This window comes from Tetrahymena thermophila (assembly GCF_000189635.1).
Source record: "Tetrahymena thermophila SB210 genomic scaffold scf_8254716, whole genome shotgun sequence".
Taxonomy (NCBI): domain Eukaryota; phylum Ciliophora; class Oligohymenophorea; order Hymenostomatida; family Tetrahymenidae; genus Tetrahymena; species Tetrahymena thermophila.
Window position 1 is genome coordinate 1,061,803 of NW_002476481.1, and position 17,553 is coordinate 1,079,355.

At 27.0% G+C, this 17,553-nt stretch overlaps 4 protein-coding genes across 4 annotated transcripts; 3 read left to right on the forward strand and 1 right to left on the reverse strand. All coding sequences in view use genetic code 6, as the record gives it.

Annotated features, from left to right (window-relative positions):
• Window positions 1-476: 476 nt before the first annotated feature.
• TTHERM_00106900 (hypothetical protein) lies at window positions 477-9,149 on the forward strand (the record flags this gene model as incomplete). Its single annotated transcript, XM_001012334.1, has 1 exon — window positions 477-9,149. One exon carries the CDS (start codon window positions 477-479, stop codon window positions 9,147-9,149), a length of 8,673 nt encoding a protein of 2,890 aa, XP_001012334.1.
• A 1,308-nt stretch (window positions 9,150-10,457) lies between these two features.
• Window positions 10,458-12,303, forward strand: TTHERM_00106910 (C3HC4 type (RING finger) zinc finger protein; the record flags this gene model as incomplete). Its single annotated transcript, XM_001012335.3, has 2 exons — window positions 10,458-11,933; window positions 12,097-12,303. 2 exons carry the CDS (start codon window positions 10,458-10,460, stop codon window positions 12,301-12,303), a joined length of 1,683 nt encoding a protein of 560 aa, XP_001012335.2.
• Window positions 12,304-12,628: 325 nt separating this feature from the next.
• Window positions 12,629-15,300, forward strand: TTHERM_00106920 (kinase domain protein; the record flags this gene model as incomplete). Its single annotated transcript, XM_001012336.2, has 2 exons — window positions 12,629-15,039; window positions 15,216-15,300. The coding sequence occupies 2 exons, from the start codon at window positions 12,629-12,631 to the stop codon at window positions 15,298-15,300; spliced, it is 2,496 nt and encodes an 831-aa protein (XP_001012336.2).
• A 1,262-nt stretch (window positions 15,301-16,562) lies between these two features.
• TTHERM_00106930 (ADP-ribosylation factor-like protein) lies at window positions 16,563-17,114 on the reverse strand (the record flags this gene model as incomplete). The annotated part of the gene is made up of 1 exon (XM_001012337.1): window positions 16,563-17,114. The coding sequence occupies one exon, from the start codon at window positions 17,112-17,114 to the stop codon at window positions 16,563-16,565; it is 552 nt and encodes a 183-aa protein (XP_001012337.1).
• Between the last annotated feature and the right edge of the window lie 439 nt (window positions 17,115-17,553).

Below are 17,553 nucleotides of genomic sequence, written 5' to 3' on the forward strand. Positions count from 1 at the left end.
GATCAATTTTCAAACTAACTAAAACATACTCAGATTTTGTTAAGCTATAATAATTTCATATTAACAAACAAAAAATTCAGCTTTTTATTGAGCTAAGTATTCGTTTCTATAATATTATTTCTCTTTAGATCTTTTTTTATTTATATTTGTCTTAAGGTAATGCTTAATTATTAATAAATTATCTTATTTTACAAGTTACAGTAAAGTTTTTTTTTTCAGTTCTGTGGGTGAATAAAATATATAAATTATTAGAAATAAAACTTGAGGATCTCTAGTTTTTTAATTTAAAAACTTTTCAAGGGATTGTAAAATCTACCAATAAATGCTCTATTTATTCTTCTACTTTAAATCTAATTTTAGGTAAATTAATGATAGATATTGAATTCTACATTCAACCTTAATTAACGTGTATAAAAAAGTAATTCTAAAACCTATTTTGTATAAAAAAATAATAATCAAAAAAATAAAACAAACCTATGAAACTTAAAAAAGTACTAATTTTACTCACTCTTATAGGAATAGCATACTCGCTAACCTGTAACTCTCCCTAAGTCCTTGATTACGATAACAACACTTGCCTCACTGATGTGTCAGCATGCGCCAGCAATAGATTTTACAATCCTGAGCTAAATCAGTGCTAAAATAGCTGCGATCTTGGATATATACCTAGTGTAGTTAATTCCTAAAATTAATGTAATAAAAAGTTATTATACTGCGACCCCACCACATAAATTCTCTCGATAGGTGCAAATTTTAGTTGCTTAAGCAAGGCTACAGATTGCTAAGGTTTTTTGGTCAATGATTCTAATGGTCTTTCTAGTTGCCTCCCTGTTTGTCCTAATGGCTTTACATAAGGAACAGGATCAAATTCAAACATATGTACTTCTAGCTCTACATTCTCTTGGGTTAATCACGTTTTTACATAATGCTAATAAGGAGTCAGAGATGTCCTAACTCTCTCTTGTTATACCAGTAGATCACAATGTACCTCCTTCTACAGCGAAGACAATAGAGCTTGTCTACCTTCTTGTCCTGTTGGTGCCAGCATTTAATAAACTCCTTCATTTTCATATTGCTTATATTATAATTAATAATATAATTATTTATTCTCAATTCCATCATGCTCTTCAACTTAAGTATATGATCTCAACTCAAATTCTTGTCTTTAATCTTAAAGCAGTTGCAAAAATTTTGTTCTGATAGATTCTACTGGATAAAAAGTTTGTTGGCCTTCATGTCCTACACTTGCAGGATGGTAAATCCAAACTTCTGGAACTTCACAGGCATGCATCGCTCCTATTGGTTTTGTTTTTGCAAAATAACCTTTCTTTAACTGCAGTTTTCCAAATTACTATGATGCCACTTCATTTGGATGTCTCACAGCTGATACTCAATGCTAATACTTGATGAACTATGAAAATAATATGTGTGTATTCTCTTGCCCTGCTTAATAACTATATGCTTAATATAACTAATAAAAAAACATTGGATTTTGTTGGAGATTTTAACTTGGTAATTGCTAATCTCCATCAGTGTATGACTTATATTCTGGTTGGTGTCTATCTTCTTCCTCTTCTTGCTAAAACTATCTCTTACAAGACTCATTTAACAATCAAGTATGCTGGTTATTTTGCCCTTCTGGTTTCACTCAATCAACCACCACTTCTGGAAGTAAAATTTGCACAGCTCCTAGTGGATATAATATACTCAAATAACCTTACTTTAACTGCCCTTCACCCTCACTAAAAGATGCTACTACATTAGGATGCATAACAGCAACCTCATGTAAATTTAGAATAGTTTATGAATGGTAGATGTGCATTCCTTAATGTCCTTAGTCATTTATTGAATACGCTGATCCAAGTACTTCAGCAAAATTATGTAAATATTAAGACAACTATGCCTATAAAATTGCGTAATGCGGAAATGGGTTGTATTTAGATATTAATTCAAACTAATGTCTATTAAACGACTCAGATTGCTCATACGTTTTGATAAAAGATTCAAATGGCGCAAGAGTTTGCTGGCCTTCCTGTCCAAATACCTATACTGCATCAACCTCTGCTTCTGGATAAAAATTATGTACTCCTCCTTCTGGAACATCTCTTTTATCTCAGAAATTCTTTTAATGCGCTCCGCCTTAAGTTTATGACATAGCTTCAATTGGTTGTCTTAATTAACCAAGTAATTGCTCCAACAAATTTATATCTCAGCAGAGAACTTGTGCTTTAACTTGTCCAGCTAACTTTTAATAATTCACTGATTAAACTCACAACATCACATAATGTAATGATCCTAACTAGGGAAATACAGAATAAAGATGTTAACCACCTTCCTACTTGGATATCAGCTCTAATTAATGCTTAACAAATGACAGTGATTGCTAATTTTACTTGATTAAAGACTAATATGGAGGTAGATTATGTTCCCCATATTGTATGTCTACATATTCCTCTTCAACTTCTGCATCTGGACAAAAACTATGCACTCCACCATCAGGAGTAAGCATATTTTTATCTTCCTTCTTTGAATGTCAAAACCCATAAGTAAGAGACGTAACAACTCTCACCTGTTTAAGTTCTGCTTCATCCTGCACTAATTATATGGTTTATAACTTTTGGACATGTTTCAATACCTGCCCTCCAAATATGACTTCAGGAGTAGATTCGGGAAATGGTTTGAAAATATGTAATAATAATAACAATAACAATAATGGAGGCAATAATTATTAAATGGCTAGCTGTACTGCCCCTTAGTATTTACATTTTAATGCAAACAAGTGTATAACTAATGACACTGATTGTTAAGATTACGTAATGACAGATTCAAACGGGTTCAAACTTTGTTGGCCTGTTTGTCCTTCTGGATTCACATCTGGTTAAGATGCTAAAAATGGATTTTTAACATGTACACCAGCAGCTACAGTATCTTTGAAAGACTCTAAAATATTTAATTGTGTGCCCCCATAAGTACAAGATGTTACTAGTCTGGGATGTCTAACTGCTACATCTAACTGTACTCAAATTATGGTTTAAGATAGAAATTAATGCGTCTCTGTATGCCCATAAGGATATATATTTGGAACTGATTAAAATAATAAACCTAACTGTTATTTCAGAAATATATCATAATGTCAATCAGCATAAATATGGAATTTAGCTTAGAACTAATGTATTTCTCCATCTAACTGCAAGGATTGGGTAATTGTTGATGCTAATAATTACCAAACTTGCATTCCATAGTGTCCAACAGGTTTTACTACAGGAATGGATTCAACAAACACTTATAAGACATGCACTGTCCCTTCAGGAAAAAGTTTAAGTAACTTTGGTTTAAGTAATTGCAATAATCCTTTGATCAGAGATTTTGTAAGTGGTGCTTGCTTTACTCAAGCTTCATAATGCAAAGGATATTTGGTTAACTAATTCAATTGTGTATCTACCTGCCCAAATGGATACTAATAAGGAAAAGATTAAAATAATAACAACACTTGCTACATGCCTTATGTTTACTAAATGACTAATTGTTAAGGAACCAGCTTTTTAAGATTTTCATAAAATGATTGCATTAATAATGATACAAGCTGCAGCGAGTTTATTATTAAAGATGCTAATGGATAAAAAGTTTGTTGGCCTAGTTGCAGTTTAACAAGTTTTACATAAACTTAAGATGCATAATCTGGAGTTTCATACTGCACACCACCCTCAACTTGGTTATTAAAAGATTAACCATTTTTCAACTGCTAATCACCTGGTGTAGGAGATATAGATACCTTTTAATGCTTAACAAATAGTAGTAATTGTACATCTCCTAAGCTTATTATAAAAGATAGGAATTAGTGCAGTTCTGTTTGCTTAGATGGGTATTATATACAGTAGGATTAAAATGGAACTGTAGCTTGCTTCAATCATGGACGTCCATCATGTTAGTCTGGTTAAGCAATAAATTTCCTTCTAAACCAGTGCATAAGCATAAACTCTTGTAAAGAATATATTTACAACGCTCCTTAAATTCCTAGCTGTATACCGGACTGCCCTTCTTCTTGGGTAGTTGGTTAAGATACTGTAAATAATGTTAAGACATGCAACCCACCATCTGGATCTACCATACTTAACTACAAGATTAATAAATGTGGCTAACCCCTTGTTAAGGACTTTACGACAGGTGGATGCTTAAATTCATAATCAAGCTGTTCAAAATTACTTGTTAATGAATATAACTGTGTCAATTCCTGTCCTAACGGATATTAATAACAAACAAATCAAAATGGGTAAGCTGAATGTTATTAGCCTTACGTTTATTAAATGGAAAACTGTTAATAACCTTCATTCCTCTAATTTAGTTAGAATCACTGTATTTCTAATGACACTGATTGCAATTAATTTGTAATGGTAGATTCTGCAGGAAATAAAGTTTGCTGGCCAGTTTGTCCAAGCTAATTTACCTCCTCAAAAGATCCTAATACAGGTGTTAATTATTGTAAACCACCTTCTACTTATTCTCTAACTTCTGCTCCAATTTTTAATAACTGCAATCCTCCCAATGTTTGGGATGTTACTACATTAAATTGTTTATCAGATTAATCTAAGTGCACTTAAATTTTTGTTCCTTAAAGAAATTAATGTACAAATGCATGCTTTGATGGCTTTTCTTATAATATTGATAGTTCTGGAAGGCAAACATGTTAGTAATCTGGATTTGGGCCTTAGTGCAATTCAACCTAAGTATAAAATTATCTATAAAATAATTGCATAAACATTTCTTAATGTAAAGATTATTTACTGGCAATTTCTAATGGTTAAGGTTAGCAAGGGTAATTATGTATTCCAGATTGTCCAAATATTTTCGTTAAGAGCACCAATACAGGCGGTTAAAATACATGTACACCTCCAAGTACAGTAAACATATAATAAATTGGTCTCAGTAATTGCGGTTAACCATAAGTAAGAGATTTTTCAACAGGTAATTGTTTACCATCTTAATCAAAATGCACAGGATTTTTGGTTAATGGTTTTAACTGTGTTTCAGCTTGCCCTAATGGATATTAATAAGGTACAGATTCTTCCACTGGTTATAAAATTTGTACAAATCCAAATGGTAATAACAATAATAGTGGAAATAATGGAGAATGTTAGTAAGGATAATTAAGAGATATATTACATAGCTAGTGCGTTAATCCTTAAGATTGTAAAGGTTTTTATTTCCAAGTTCCTAATGGAGGTGGTTTGGTTTGTATGCCTTAATGCCCAAGCGGTTTGCTTATATCATACAATCCAACATTAAATCTTCTGTAATGTGTTGTTCCTCCTAATTTTAATTTTTCATAATTAGCTATTAGCAGTTGCACAACAATAAGAGATTTTACAACAGGTGGTTGCCTCACTAGCTGCTCTTAATGTAATGGAGTGTGTATTGCTAGCTAGTCAATGTGCTTATCCTATTGTCCTACAGGTTTTTATAAAACAACAGATTCTAATGGAAACAATATCTGTTAATAGAGTTCTAATAGTTAAAGCTCATAATGTGGAAATAATTATATTTTAGATATAGCATAAGGATACTGTATTCAAAGTTCTAACTGTAAAGGATAGATTATAACAGATTCAGCAGCAGTTTAATATTGCATTCCTTTCTGTCCATCATCATGGTAGGCATAAGATGCTTCAGGCAACTCTACATGCATAGTACCAAAGAGTTTCACTTATAGCAGCAGCGCAGCAGCTAGCTGTTAAAGTCCAAATACTATAAACACAGATGACTTTACTTGCTTATAACCTGGTACAAAATGCAATGGTTTCTTAATCAAAAGAAGTAGAGTATGCTTACCAAGTTGTCCAAGTGGATTTAAAAAATTTATAGATCCTAAAACTGGTGAAAAGTAGTGTCTTTAAGTTAATAATGATGGTAGTCTGAACTGCGAAATGCCTCTAATCAGTGATTAATTAACAGGGTTATGTATATATGCTGATTAGTGTAAATACATTCTTTTATAATCTAATATCTTACTAATATGTATTCCTTAATGTCCTAGCGTTTTGATATCTGGATAAGACTCAAACCTTGGCATCCCTAATTGTTCTCCAGCTTAAAACTAAAATATTTTAAACCTTCCATCATCTAACTGCTCACCTCCTAATTATAAAGACTACTCCACTGCAAACTGTTTAACATCTCCTACTTAGTGCAAAGGATTTATTATTCAATCATTCAATATGTGTATATCAATTTGTCCATCAAATTGGAGTTAAGTTGCAAATTCTGCAGGATATAATGAATGTGTTCCTCCTCTTATTTGCTAACCTTCTTAAGTTCCTGATACAGCAAATAAAGTTTGCCTAGATAACGTGTCTTAATGTAAAGGAGTTCTAAATAAGTAGACATTCACTTGCGATGCTTCATGTCCTACTAATTTCTCTACTGTTACAGATCCAAATTTAAATATTAAAGTTTGCATTCCATGCTAATATAAAGATAGCGCTGGTAATTGCTATAGCTAATGCCCATATCCACTAGTATCAGTGGCTTCTGCTTCTGCAGGATAACCTGGATCCTGCTTAAGTGACCCAACGCAATGCTCTGGTTACTTTACATCATAGTTAAATACTTGTGAAGCCTAATGTAGATTTGGATTCACTCCTAATATTATGACTTCACCAAAAACATGTATATCATGCACTGCTTCTAATACATGTAACTAGCAGAATACCAATTAGTGCAATATGAGATTATCAGCTGACAAATCATCTTGCTCAAAGGATTGTCCAAAAGGTTAGATTCCACTTCCTCAAGTTGCAAATTAAAGCTACTAATAATGTTAAGTATGCCCATCCTCTTAACCTTTTGTTAGTGCAGATGGAACTTAATGTCTAGCTATGTGTGGTGGAAGCTATGTTGCTGATTCAAACTCTAAAAGCTGTATTGATCCTTCTATTTGCTCAGGTAATTTATCCACAGATTCTAAAGGTATACAATGGTGTACTCCTAACTGTCCTTCTGGATAATCTCCTGTTAAAGATGCCTCTACAGGATTTAATGTATGTCAACCTTGCTCATCAGGTACTTTCTTTGATCCCATATAGAATAAATGCATTAATTCGTGTACTTTAATGGATGCTACTTAAAGCTATTGTTTAGTAAGTATAAACGATTGTAACGGAAGCATTTCAGTTGATTAAACTTAATGTCTTCTCAAATGTCCTTCTGGATAATTTTAGAGACCTCTTACTTAAATTAATTAGTTTTAATGTGTGACAGCATGTGATTAAAATGAATTAGTTTATAATAATATGTGCTTGTTATTTTGCCCAAAGGGATTGTTTACAGATTTAAAAAATAAAGTTTGTACAACTGTTAAACCTTAATGCACAGGGGTTATTTCTTTTGATGGATAGCTCTGTCTACAATCTTGTCCTCAAGGATAATACCCAGCTACTTCTACTAATGGTTAACCACCTAAGTGTAGTAAATGTACCTAGAAACTTTCTTCTGATGGCAAATCTTGTTCTGCTAATTGCGCCTCAGGAGAAATGTATGATCTTGACATCTTCTAATGTGTAACTTAATCTTCATGCAAGAGCAAAATAGCTCAGCCTGATGGATAAAGTTGTTCGAGCAGTTGTCTTCCAGGTTAGATTTTAAGTACAAACGGTACTAATTAATCTTGCTTAAATAGCATATCAGATTGCAAGTAGTTAGTATCTTCTGACTTCAAGCAATGTGTTTCTGCTTGCAACTCTGGAGAGGCATAAATCAGCGATGGACCCTTAACAGTTTGCATAATTTGCCCACTAGCTGTTAGCTCTGATGGAAAATCATGCCTAAATTCATGTCCTTCAGGAACTTTCTTAAAAGTCAGCAGTTAATCCTGTGTAGCTTCTTGTGCTTCTGGAGAATTCGTCTCAGCAAATGGAAAAAATTGTGTTAGTTCCTGTGTTTACCCAGATCTTAAAAGATCATCTGATAACAGTAAATGTTATACTTCTTGTGAATCAGGAAATGTAATTGACAAATCATTGGGTTGTATTACTCCAAGTTAATGTAAATCAAATAATAAATATATTTCAAGTGATGGATAATCTTGTATAGATGATTGTTCAGTCTTTTTAACATACATTGATCCAAATAATGCAAATACTTGCAAGGCCTGCAGCACAAATACTTTTGCAAGATTAGATAAAGGTAAAATAGTTTGCCAAGCTTATTCTGACAATGCTGCCTCTGATTTATCCGTATAAGCAACTACTTTGACATCGCAATTTACCAATTTATCAGCTATCACACCTGAAATGAAAGGATAAATTAAATCATAAATTTAAAGTATTTCAGCTGGAATAGAGTAAGCTATTCAACAAACTTAGACAAGTATAACTTTAACTGATACACAAAAGTAATAGCAAAAAATTTAACTAGTTGAGAATATTTAAAATATTGGAGCTTTATTCCTTTCTAAAATCGATAGTTCATCGTCTAGCAGTGAAAATTCAGATGCAAATAAGTTAGTTTTAGGAACTAATGAATATTAATTTGTTGCTGAAAAGAAAAAGAAAGGCTTTGTATTCTAAATTTCTTTCAATTTAGCTAATTTATCAACAGCTGATCCAAGCTTTTAATAAGATTCTAGCCAGTTAGATTTAACTAAATAAGGTTCATAGATTGATGGATCTATTGCCTCTATGTCTGTTACTAACTAAGCATCCAATCCGTATTGTTCTGATAGCAGTACATGTTTAGCTGGGCTATTTTCAGTAAGTGCAACTAAGACAAGTAGTAGTAAAAGATTCTTAGATTCCACTTCAACTTCAAGCTCTAAATTCACACTAGTTTACAACGTTCCTGCTAGTTAAATATAGAAAACTGTATGTGTGACTTATGATACTACTACCAATGCTATGTCTCCTTCTTTGTCTACAGTAATAGATACTACTAATAACCAAATCACCTGTACTTTTACTTAAAATAATTCATTATTTTATGATAATAACTGTTCTATTGTAAGTGCATCACTATGCTCATCAGGTACCTCTAGTAACACGGGTGGCAATAATAATAATAATAACAATGGCACAACTTAATAAACTGTATCACCTTCGCAGAGCAATAAAATTATATTTTCATTTATTTTACTAATATTTACTACTCTTATTTTGTGAAAGCAAAAAATATCAAGAAATATATTTTATATTATTATATTAGTATTTACTTTTTACTTTTATGGGTATTTCATATTAATTTTTTTATTATATTTTATTACCTTCTTTACAACTTATAATTCTTTTATCATACAATTTTACCTATGTATTATTTTTTGAATATTATTAATAAATACTACTCTATCTTTCTTTTTATTATCTACTTATTAATTTATACAATTTATTCTATTTATTTATTTATTTATTTATTTATTATTTTAATTACTAATATATAAATCGACCTATCTATCTATCAACATATCTATCTATATATTATTTTATAATTATATCAATAGTTAAATAAAATAAAATTTAAATAGAACTTCCAGATTTTAAATTTATGTGGATATGGAAGCTTAAGAATTTAATAATTAAATTTACTCTAAAGTAGAATAGTCGAATAAATAATATTATTTTAAATCCTTGCTTTTCTATTTTTTAATTTGAATATCTAATTTCAAATATTAAATTTTATAAAACAAATAGATTTATATTTTATAATATTTTTTTTAAGGATTAATCATTTTTGAAAAGAAATATTAAATATTTAAAAAACAAATAATTACCAAGTTTTTTTACATAATAAATTTTGAAAAAATTATGCAAATTTTAAAGAGTGGTGTCTGGTAAAAAATACCTTAAATTTCTTGTAGAGGTAGAGTTCCTATTTAACTATATATTTTGCAAAAAAATATTTTACCTTTTTTATTTATTAATATTTTTAATAATAATTAAATTGGGAAAAAAAATAAAATAAAATAAAAAGATGTATTCTCTCATTAGCAATTAATAGTGTAAATTAATTTTTACTGATTTTTACTTAGGTTTAATGATCTCTCTATATTGAAGCGAATCAATCACTTGCTCTCTTTTAATAAATCAATAAAATTTTTTATTATAGAAAATATTTTAATGAAGGATCAAAAGTATTATAATTTTCTTATTTCAAATTTTTTATTATGTAAGCATTAATTTATCGTTAAATTAACCATTTATCTATTTTTAATAGAAATGTTAAGCCAAAGAAATTTATTACATAGAAGATATTATTTAATTGATTAATTATTATCACTTCGCGGTATTAAAAATTAAATTTTGAGTTTTTGTTTCACTAATTCAATTTAAAAATATTTAAATTAGAAATTTAATTTGATATTCATCAATTTTTAGTACTTTAAATAGCTGCGTATTTACTGACTTTCTCAATTATCAATTCAGAAGAAACTTTATATTTAAATAATATACTAAAAATATATTTTATTTTAGCTAATGCGTTAGTTAAGAAACTAAAGATCATAGCAAGATTAAGGATTTTCATTTTAGTCTAATCCACTTCCCAGTAATAATAAGTTTGATAAAAATTAAGAAGAAAGCAAATGTGAATAATATTGCATGAGCTAAAGAGATATTGAAGGGTTTAATACTGATTTGAATATTTTCACTGCAAAATATAAAGTATATGAGAATGTAGATTTTTCTTCTCCATCTTTTTACAAAAAAAAACATATTTTGAGTGATGTGTAAGAAAAAGAAAATGAATTTTTAAATCAAATAAGTGACCAAAAAAGTCAGCATTCATATGGAAATAATTTAGATGAGTATAATATAGTTAAATCAAGCTACAGCTTGAACTCTCACAACTCTTAAAAACAGCAAAATCAAGTATATGAGAGTGAAAGAAAGCCTATTTTTGGACCTTTTACAATTACTTAAAAAGAAATTTTTAGTAATCATAATAGCAAAAGTAAAAACTAAGAATAAAAGAGTCTTTATGAATCAATAGAATATACAAGAAGGAATCCTTTTAGTTTTGAAAAAAATTAAATATAAGATAATTAAATAAGTGAAATTAAAAATGTGCCAAAAAAGAGAGAAATGAGTGTAGAACAAGAGTATGGCTAGGTTGTAAATAAGACTAAATATAATTAAACAAATAAATAACAACTAAATAATAATGATTTTGATTTTAGTGATCATAAAGACAAATCACATAAAAATGTTTTTGATGATAATTAAGAATATTTTGGTTTTAAAAATATGAATTAAGAAAACAAAATTTATGAAACACCAAACAACTTTGAATAAAAAAGAAAAGGAAAATATAGAGCTCGAATAATAGATTCATCAAGTGCAAAGTAGTAGAACTTTAATCAGAATAGTAATTAATCATGTACCTTCAAAAATTTAAATAAATAAATAGATCTAAATAATATAATTTAAAATCCTTCATCGAAGAGAAGACTAACAAGGTCTACTAATATTCTTCATGAATCCTTTCAAAAACAAATTTTCTAGAGGTAGGAATCATTAAATTAAAATAAAAGAATGAGAAATTCTAATAATAAGAATGAAATGAAAGATGAAAGGAATTAGACTTGCATAAATAAAACAAAGTAAGAAGAGTCTAAGAAGTTAAAAAAATTGGTAAAAAATAAAAGAAAATCAGAAGGAAAGAACGAATCGTTAACTTAAAAGTAAAATCTAATGTCATAGCAACTCAAAAATTGTGCAATTTGTTTGGGAATACCAGAAGATAGTATATATGGAGTTGTTTAATGTTAGCATGAATTTTGCATTGATTGCATTCTACAGTGGTCTGAAGTAACTAATTTGTGTCCTATGTGCAGAGCAGAATTCAGCAAAATATAAAAAAAGAATTATAATGATTTAGATTATTAAGAAGTAATAACTGTAGAACCAAAAAAACAAAGGATAAATGATGATGATGAATTTTATTGGGAAGAGGTATTTTATATTAATTCTAATTTATTCGTAGTTAAATCATCAAAAAGATGAATTATAAAAAACCTATTTAATATTAAAATTAGTAAAGTTAGTATAAATTTAGACTGAATTAATTCAAGCATATATTACAATTTATTTAATTAAAAAAATTCAATAAATTTAGGTTGATTCATTTTTGGATGATGATGGCCTCGATGAAGTATGCTACATTTGTGAGACCAATTAAGATGAAAATAAACTAATAATTTGTGACCACTGTGGGTTTAGAATATGTCACACGTATTGTGATGATGAGTTGCTTGATGACTAAGTACCTTTAGAAGATTGGTTTTGTCATGAGTGCAGACAAAGATCAGAATTATTTGATTGATTGATTCTCTCTATCCACAAAATAACTTTTCAATTAATAATATTTATATAATCAAAATATATTATTCAAAATAAAATTTCACTCTTTTCTTTAAATATACCATGTGTTTATGCTTATAATTATATAAAAATTATAAAAAAATTACAAATATTTTAATATTTTTATATAAAATTATATAAAAATATTTTTAAAAGTTTTTGTTAGATCAAAAAAATATTAATTATGATAATAACTTTATATATTAAAATTTATTTCTATATTTATTGTAATCAATTTAAAATAAATATATTAACTTTAGTTTTAATAAGTAGAACTTTTAATTACAATGACTCAATAGAAAGCTGGTTAGCATATCAGCAAATTTGTCAGCGATGAATGCTAAATAAAAAGCAAAGAGATTTATACATTTTTGAATTTAATGCAAGCTTAGCATCCTCATTTTAAAGACTTTTCTTACTTGCGAAGTTGCAATAATACTATTACTCTAAAAGTATATAATTCTAAATAAGAATAATTTTAAGTAATTAAGATTGCATATCTTAAAAATAAAAATAAAGTTAACACTTTAAGCTTAGAAACATTATTAAAAGAAGAGTATTAATTAGGCTAAATATTTTATTAAAACCAATGCTTTGTTAAAAAACCATGTAAATTTTATTTATTTGATGAATCTAATAATGAAACATAAAACATCAATAATTAAAATGGATTCAACGAGAAAGTTTTTTTCGTGTTAGCAATGGAATACAATGAATTTAATTTGAAAGAGTATATTTAAAAACTAAAACTAGAAAAAAAAAATTTATCATAATAGTAAAAAGAGAATTTAGCCATATAGTTGTTAGATGCTGTTAATTCTCTTCATTAAAAAGATATTATAATTGGATGTCTAAATCCATTCAATTTACTACTTTCAGTTAATCATGCAGAAGGTGAAAATTAACAAATTGTTTTAAAAGTTTTAAATTTTGGGTAGACTTATTACTATTTCAAATTTTAAGAAAAGTCTAACCTATCTTGTAACTAAAAATATAAAGAAATTACTCAATATCATAATGAGAAATGGGGGAAATAGTTAGACATTTTCTGTATTGGATTGATAATATTGGAGTTGGATAATCTAATTGCATTCGATATTGATAGTATAACAGTTTAAGATTATTAAAATGGAATCTTTGACAGTTTACATAAGTTTTATTCTGATAAATCTTCCAATTTATATATTTTAGCTTAGCTTTGTTTATTGCCAGACCATAGTCAAAGGCCTTCAGCTTCCGAAATTTTACAAGAACTCTTAAAAATGTAGACTTATCAAAAATAGATTCCACCAATACATTCTTTAGTCTTAGAAAACCAAGTTGACACTTTTTTGAATATATTCAAAATCTAACTTTAAAGAGAAAATATTTCATCAGATGACTTTAAACTAATTGTGCAGGAATTATATAAAAAGAATGAATATAGAGGATATTTAGAACTTATTAATTTTAATGAAACTAAATTAACATTTGGCTGCAGAAACTGTAAAAAGAAAAAACAAATTATACTTGAAATATTTTTAATTTAAGATAAAATAGAAGAATTGGATTTTAAAAAACAAATTATTTAATAAATTTAAATGCCAAGGATTTAAGAATTTATTGGTGATTTTTAACTTTCATTTCAAGACAAATAGTTTTTAGTTTTTGAATTTGAAAGAATTGGTTGCAATTTAGTAGATTTTTTGAATGTATAAAAGGTAGAAAATAGTTTAAATAAAGACATTAAATTTAATTTAGTTTGTTAATTATTAGATGCTGTTAATTTTGTTCACTAACAAAATATAATACTTAGAAATTTATCTATAAAAAGCTTTTGCATTTAGGAAGATAATAATTAGTTTTATCCTACTCTGAAGCTCTGCGATTTTAGACATGCTGTCAAATAGGAGGATGAAGTAGATTTTTAAAATATTACTTTAAAAGACTATGAAAATAGTTTTTAAGCACCAGAAGTGACAATTCAAGAAAACTAAATAAACAAATACTCCAAAGAGTCTGATATTTTTTCTGTTGGACTAATTATTTGCCTTATAGATAACTACCTCACACTTACATCTAACTTTTAATAATACTATAGATACCTTCAAAAGCCTTTTATGGAGCCACTTTTAATTGAAGAAATAAATCCTGATCCTATCAATAGAAAATCAGAACTATATAATATTATTAAATTAATGCTTCTTTACGAACCACAATAAAGAAAAAGCCTAGAATAAATAGTTAATATCATTCCTTCTTACTAATTTTTTTCTAAAAAAGATATTCAAAAGCATGTTCAAAACAATGAATAAGGATAAAGTTAGCCGTTAATCCCAAAAAACTTTAGACATAAAAATAAAATAGTAATAAAATATCATGGAGATTAAGTATTAATTGAAATTAAATTAAAAAACGATTAAATTTAGTAAATAATTTTGGATAAATCTCTAGAAAGCATGTAAATTGCACTCGAAAATTAGATGATTGATAACCTTGGAAATATGTGGGAAGCATTAGTGCAAAGTAGAAAAATGAAAAGCCTCAATCTTAATTTGAGCTAAACTTAAATTACAAACAAAATTTTACATGGAATGCCAGAAGCATTTAGATGGTGGTCTTATAATTTACTAGAATTTTAGTTTGGATTTGAAAATAATAATGCTGAAGATGGAGCTTTATTGGTTTTATCAGAGTGTCTTGGCTCTCTGAAGAACTTGTAAAGTTTAAATTTAAAATTTTCATAGAATTAAATTTCAGATAAAAGTTTTGAAGTACTTTGCAAATCTTTAGAAGATTACACTTTATTAAAAAAAATTATATTAGATTTTTCAACAAATTTGCTGACTGATAAAAGTCTGTAACAATTTTAAAATATTATAACAAATAATAAAGGTTTATAAACTCTTCAATTAAGCTTTATCAAAAATAATATCTCTGGCCAAGGTTTAGAGATTTTTAAATAGGTTAAACACTCTGAGGATTTAAAGATAGCTGAATTAGATTTTACTGGAAACAAAATTACAGATAAAGGATTTTTGGGAGTTTGTGAAATTATAAAGCTTTAGAATTTACATACACTAAGCTTAATATTTAACAATACTTATTTGCAAGAAAGCTATTTACTAAATTTATGCTACTCATTTAGTGAAAGTCATTGTATAAAAAACCTATAATTGAGATTTTGCAAAACTTAAATGACAGAAACTGTACTTATAACATTTGCAAGGGTTTTCTAATCATTACAAGATATTGAATAAATATTAGTTTCAATGAGTAATAACTAAATTGATGATAAAAATTTTATTTTAATATGTTAATCTTTTAAATAATTAAATTTTCTGAAAGATATTTAATTGAATTTTGGCTATAATTTGATAACATTAGAAGGATTACAGGCAGCTTGTTCTGAGTTAAATTAGTGTGTATTTTTAGATATTTTATCGCTCGATTTAGAAGAAAATAGTTTTAAATAAATTGGTAGTAAATTAACATTAAATAAAGTAAGATAGTAAATTAATAATATGTTCAAAAATAAAAAATTTAAGTTAAACATGTGAGTTTATTGAATATTTTACATTTGTGATTAATTATTAAAAAAATACTAAATTTTATTTTTTCAACTTTTTATATACCATTTCTGATTGCTGAAATTTATAATAAATTTATGATCAATAATGGTAAAGAATACCAATATTGTACTGCCTCTTAGTAAATTTGATGTACCTCAAGAGATATCTTTGAAAATATTCTTAACACTGAAAATTAATAATGATTTTAGAACCCTTAATATTTTTTAATAAAAATTATCTTAAACATTGAATTCGTTTAAAATCTTACAAATTTTATTAAGGAAATAACTGTAAAATAATTAATAGTTTTTTAGAGAAATGAGTGGAAACTTATTTTGGTGATAATTAATGAGGAATTATGGTATTTATATCTTATTAAAATTATAAGTGTTTATATACATATTTATATTTCACTTTTTTAATTGATATAATTCCTATGAATAAATTACGAAAAATATTGATAAGTTAAAATTAACGCTTTAATTAAGTAGCAAATTTATTATCCTTATTAAAATAAAAAAATCTTTTTTAACTTAACTTTTAATAATACAAAGCAAACATTTTTATAAAAATAAAAATATATTATTTAAAATATAATGATTTTCTAAAGAGAATCTGTAAAATAAGTTTTTTAATTAATTATGAATTGAAATAGTAAGATTTGATAAAATCAAGAACAATATTTGTTGCAGGCATAATTTAGCCACTCAAATGCTTCAGAAATACCATCCCCTGTTTTTTAAGAGTATTTTTAAATGTGAATTTCACTAGCTCTATTGAGGATAAATTCATTTAAATGTAATTTAATTTGATAAATATTTATTAGTTGTAAGTCTTTTGCTGTTAATAATATTAACACTGGAATTTATGCATCAAAATTAACTTATAAAATTTAATTAATTGTGTAAATTGCTTGATTAATTGAATATAGGTCATCAGAATCAAGAACATATATTATACCATCCTTCTTATTAAAAAAGCCTTCAGGATATTAATCAACACTCCATTAATCCTCTAAAGTAATTCTGATTATATTTAAGTGCTAAAAATCTATTTTATGAAAATTAAATTCATTTTAAACATATTCCTCAGAATATTTATGCAAATTAATTTATCTAATAATCTCAGATTATCCAGCCTATTGGTTTCCTGTTAAAATCAATCTTTTATGGTTTTAACTAATAGACTTGATAAAAATATTTGCATTATCATTCTTGCCCATTAAAAATGTGTTTGTGCCTGTACAGTATTTTGTTTTTTTGTTTTAGAAATCTTTATTAATTTATTAGAATTTATAAATTATAATTTATACTAAAGATAACTAAATGCTGTTAATATATCTCTTGTTTGTAAATTAGTTAATATTTCTACAACCTCGAACACAAATTAAAATAGAAGAATTTTATTTATTTTGAGTATTGAGTTATTTTTGATAATAAAAAAAATCAAAATTACATTATTTTAAATAAATATTTCTAAGCAGTATTAATTGAATATTATTCTAATCCTTACGTTGAATAATAATTAATCAATAACTTTTAACTAAAAAATTAGCTGTAAGTTAGAGAAAAATATCTGTTCAAGTAATTGAACATTACATCGAAACTAAAAAATCTAAAAAAAGTTCTATTTATTATTTTATTATTTGAAAAAATGATCAA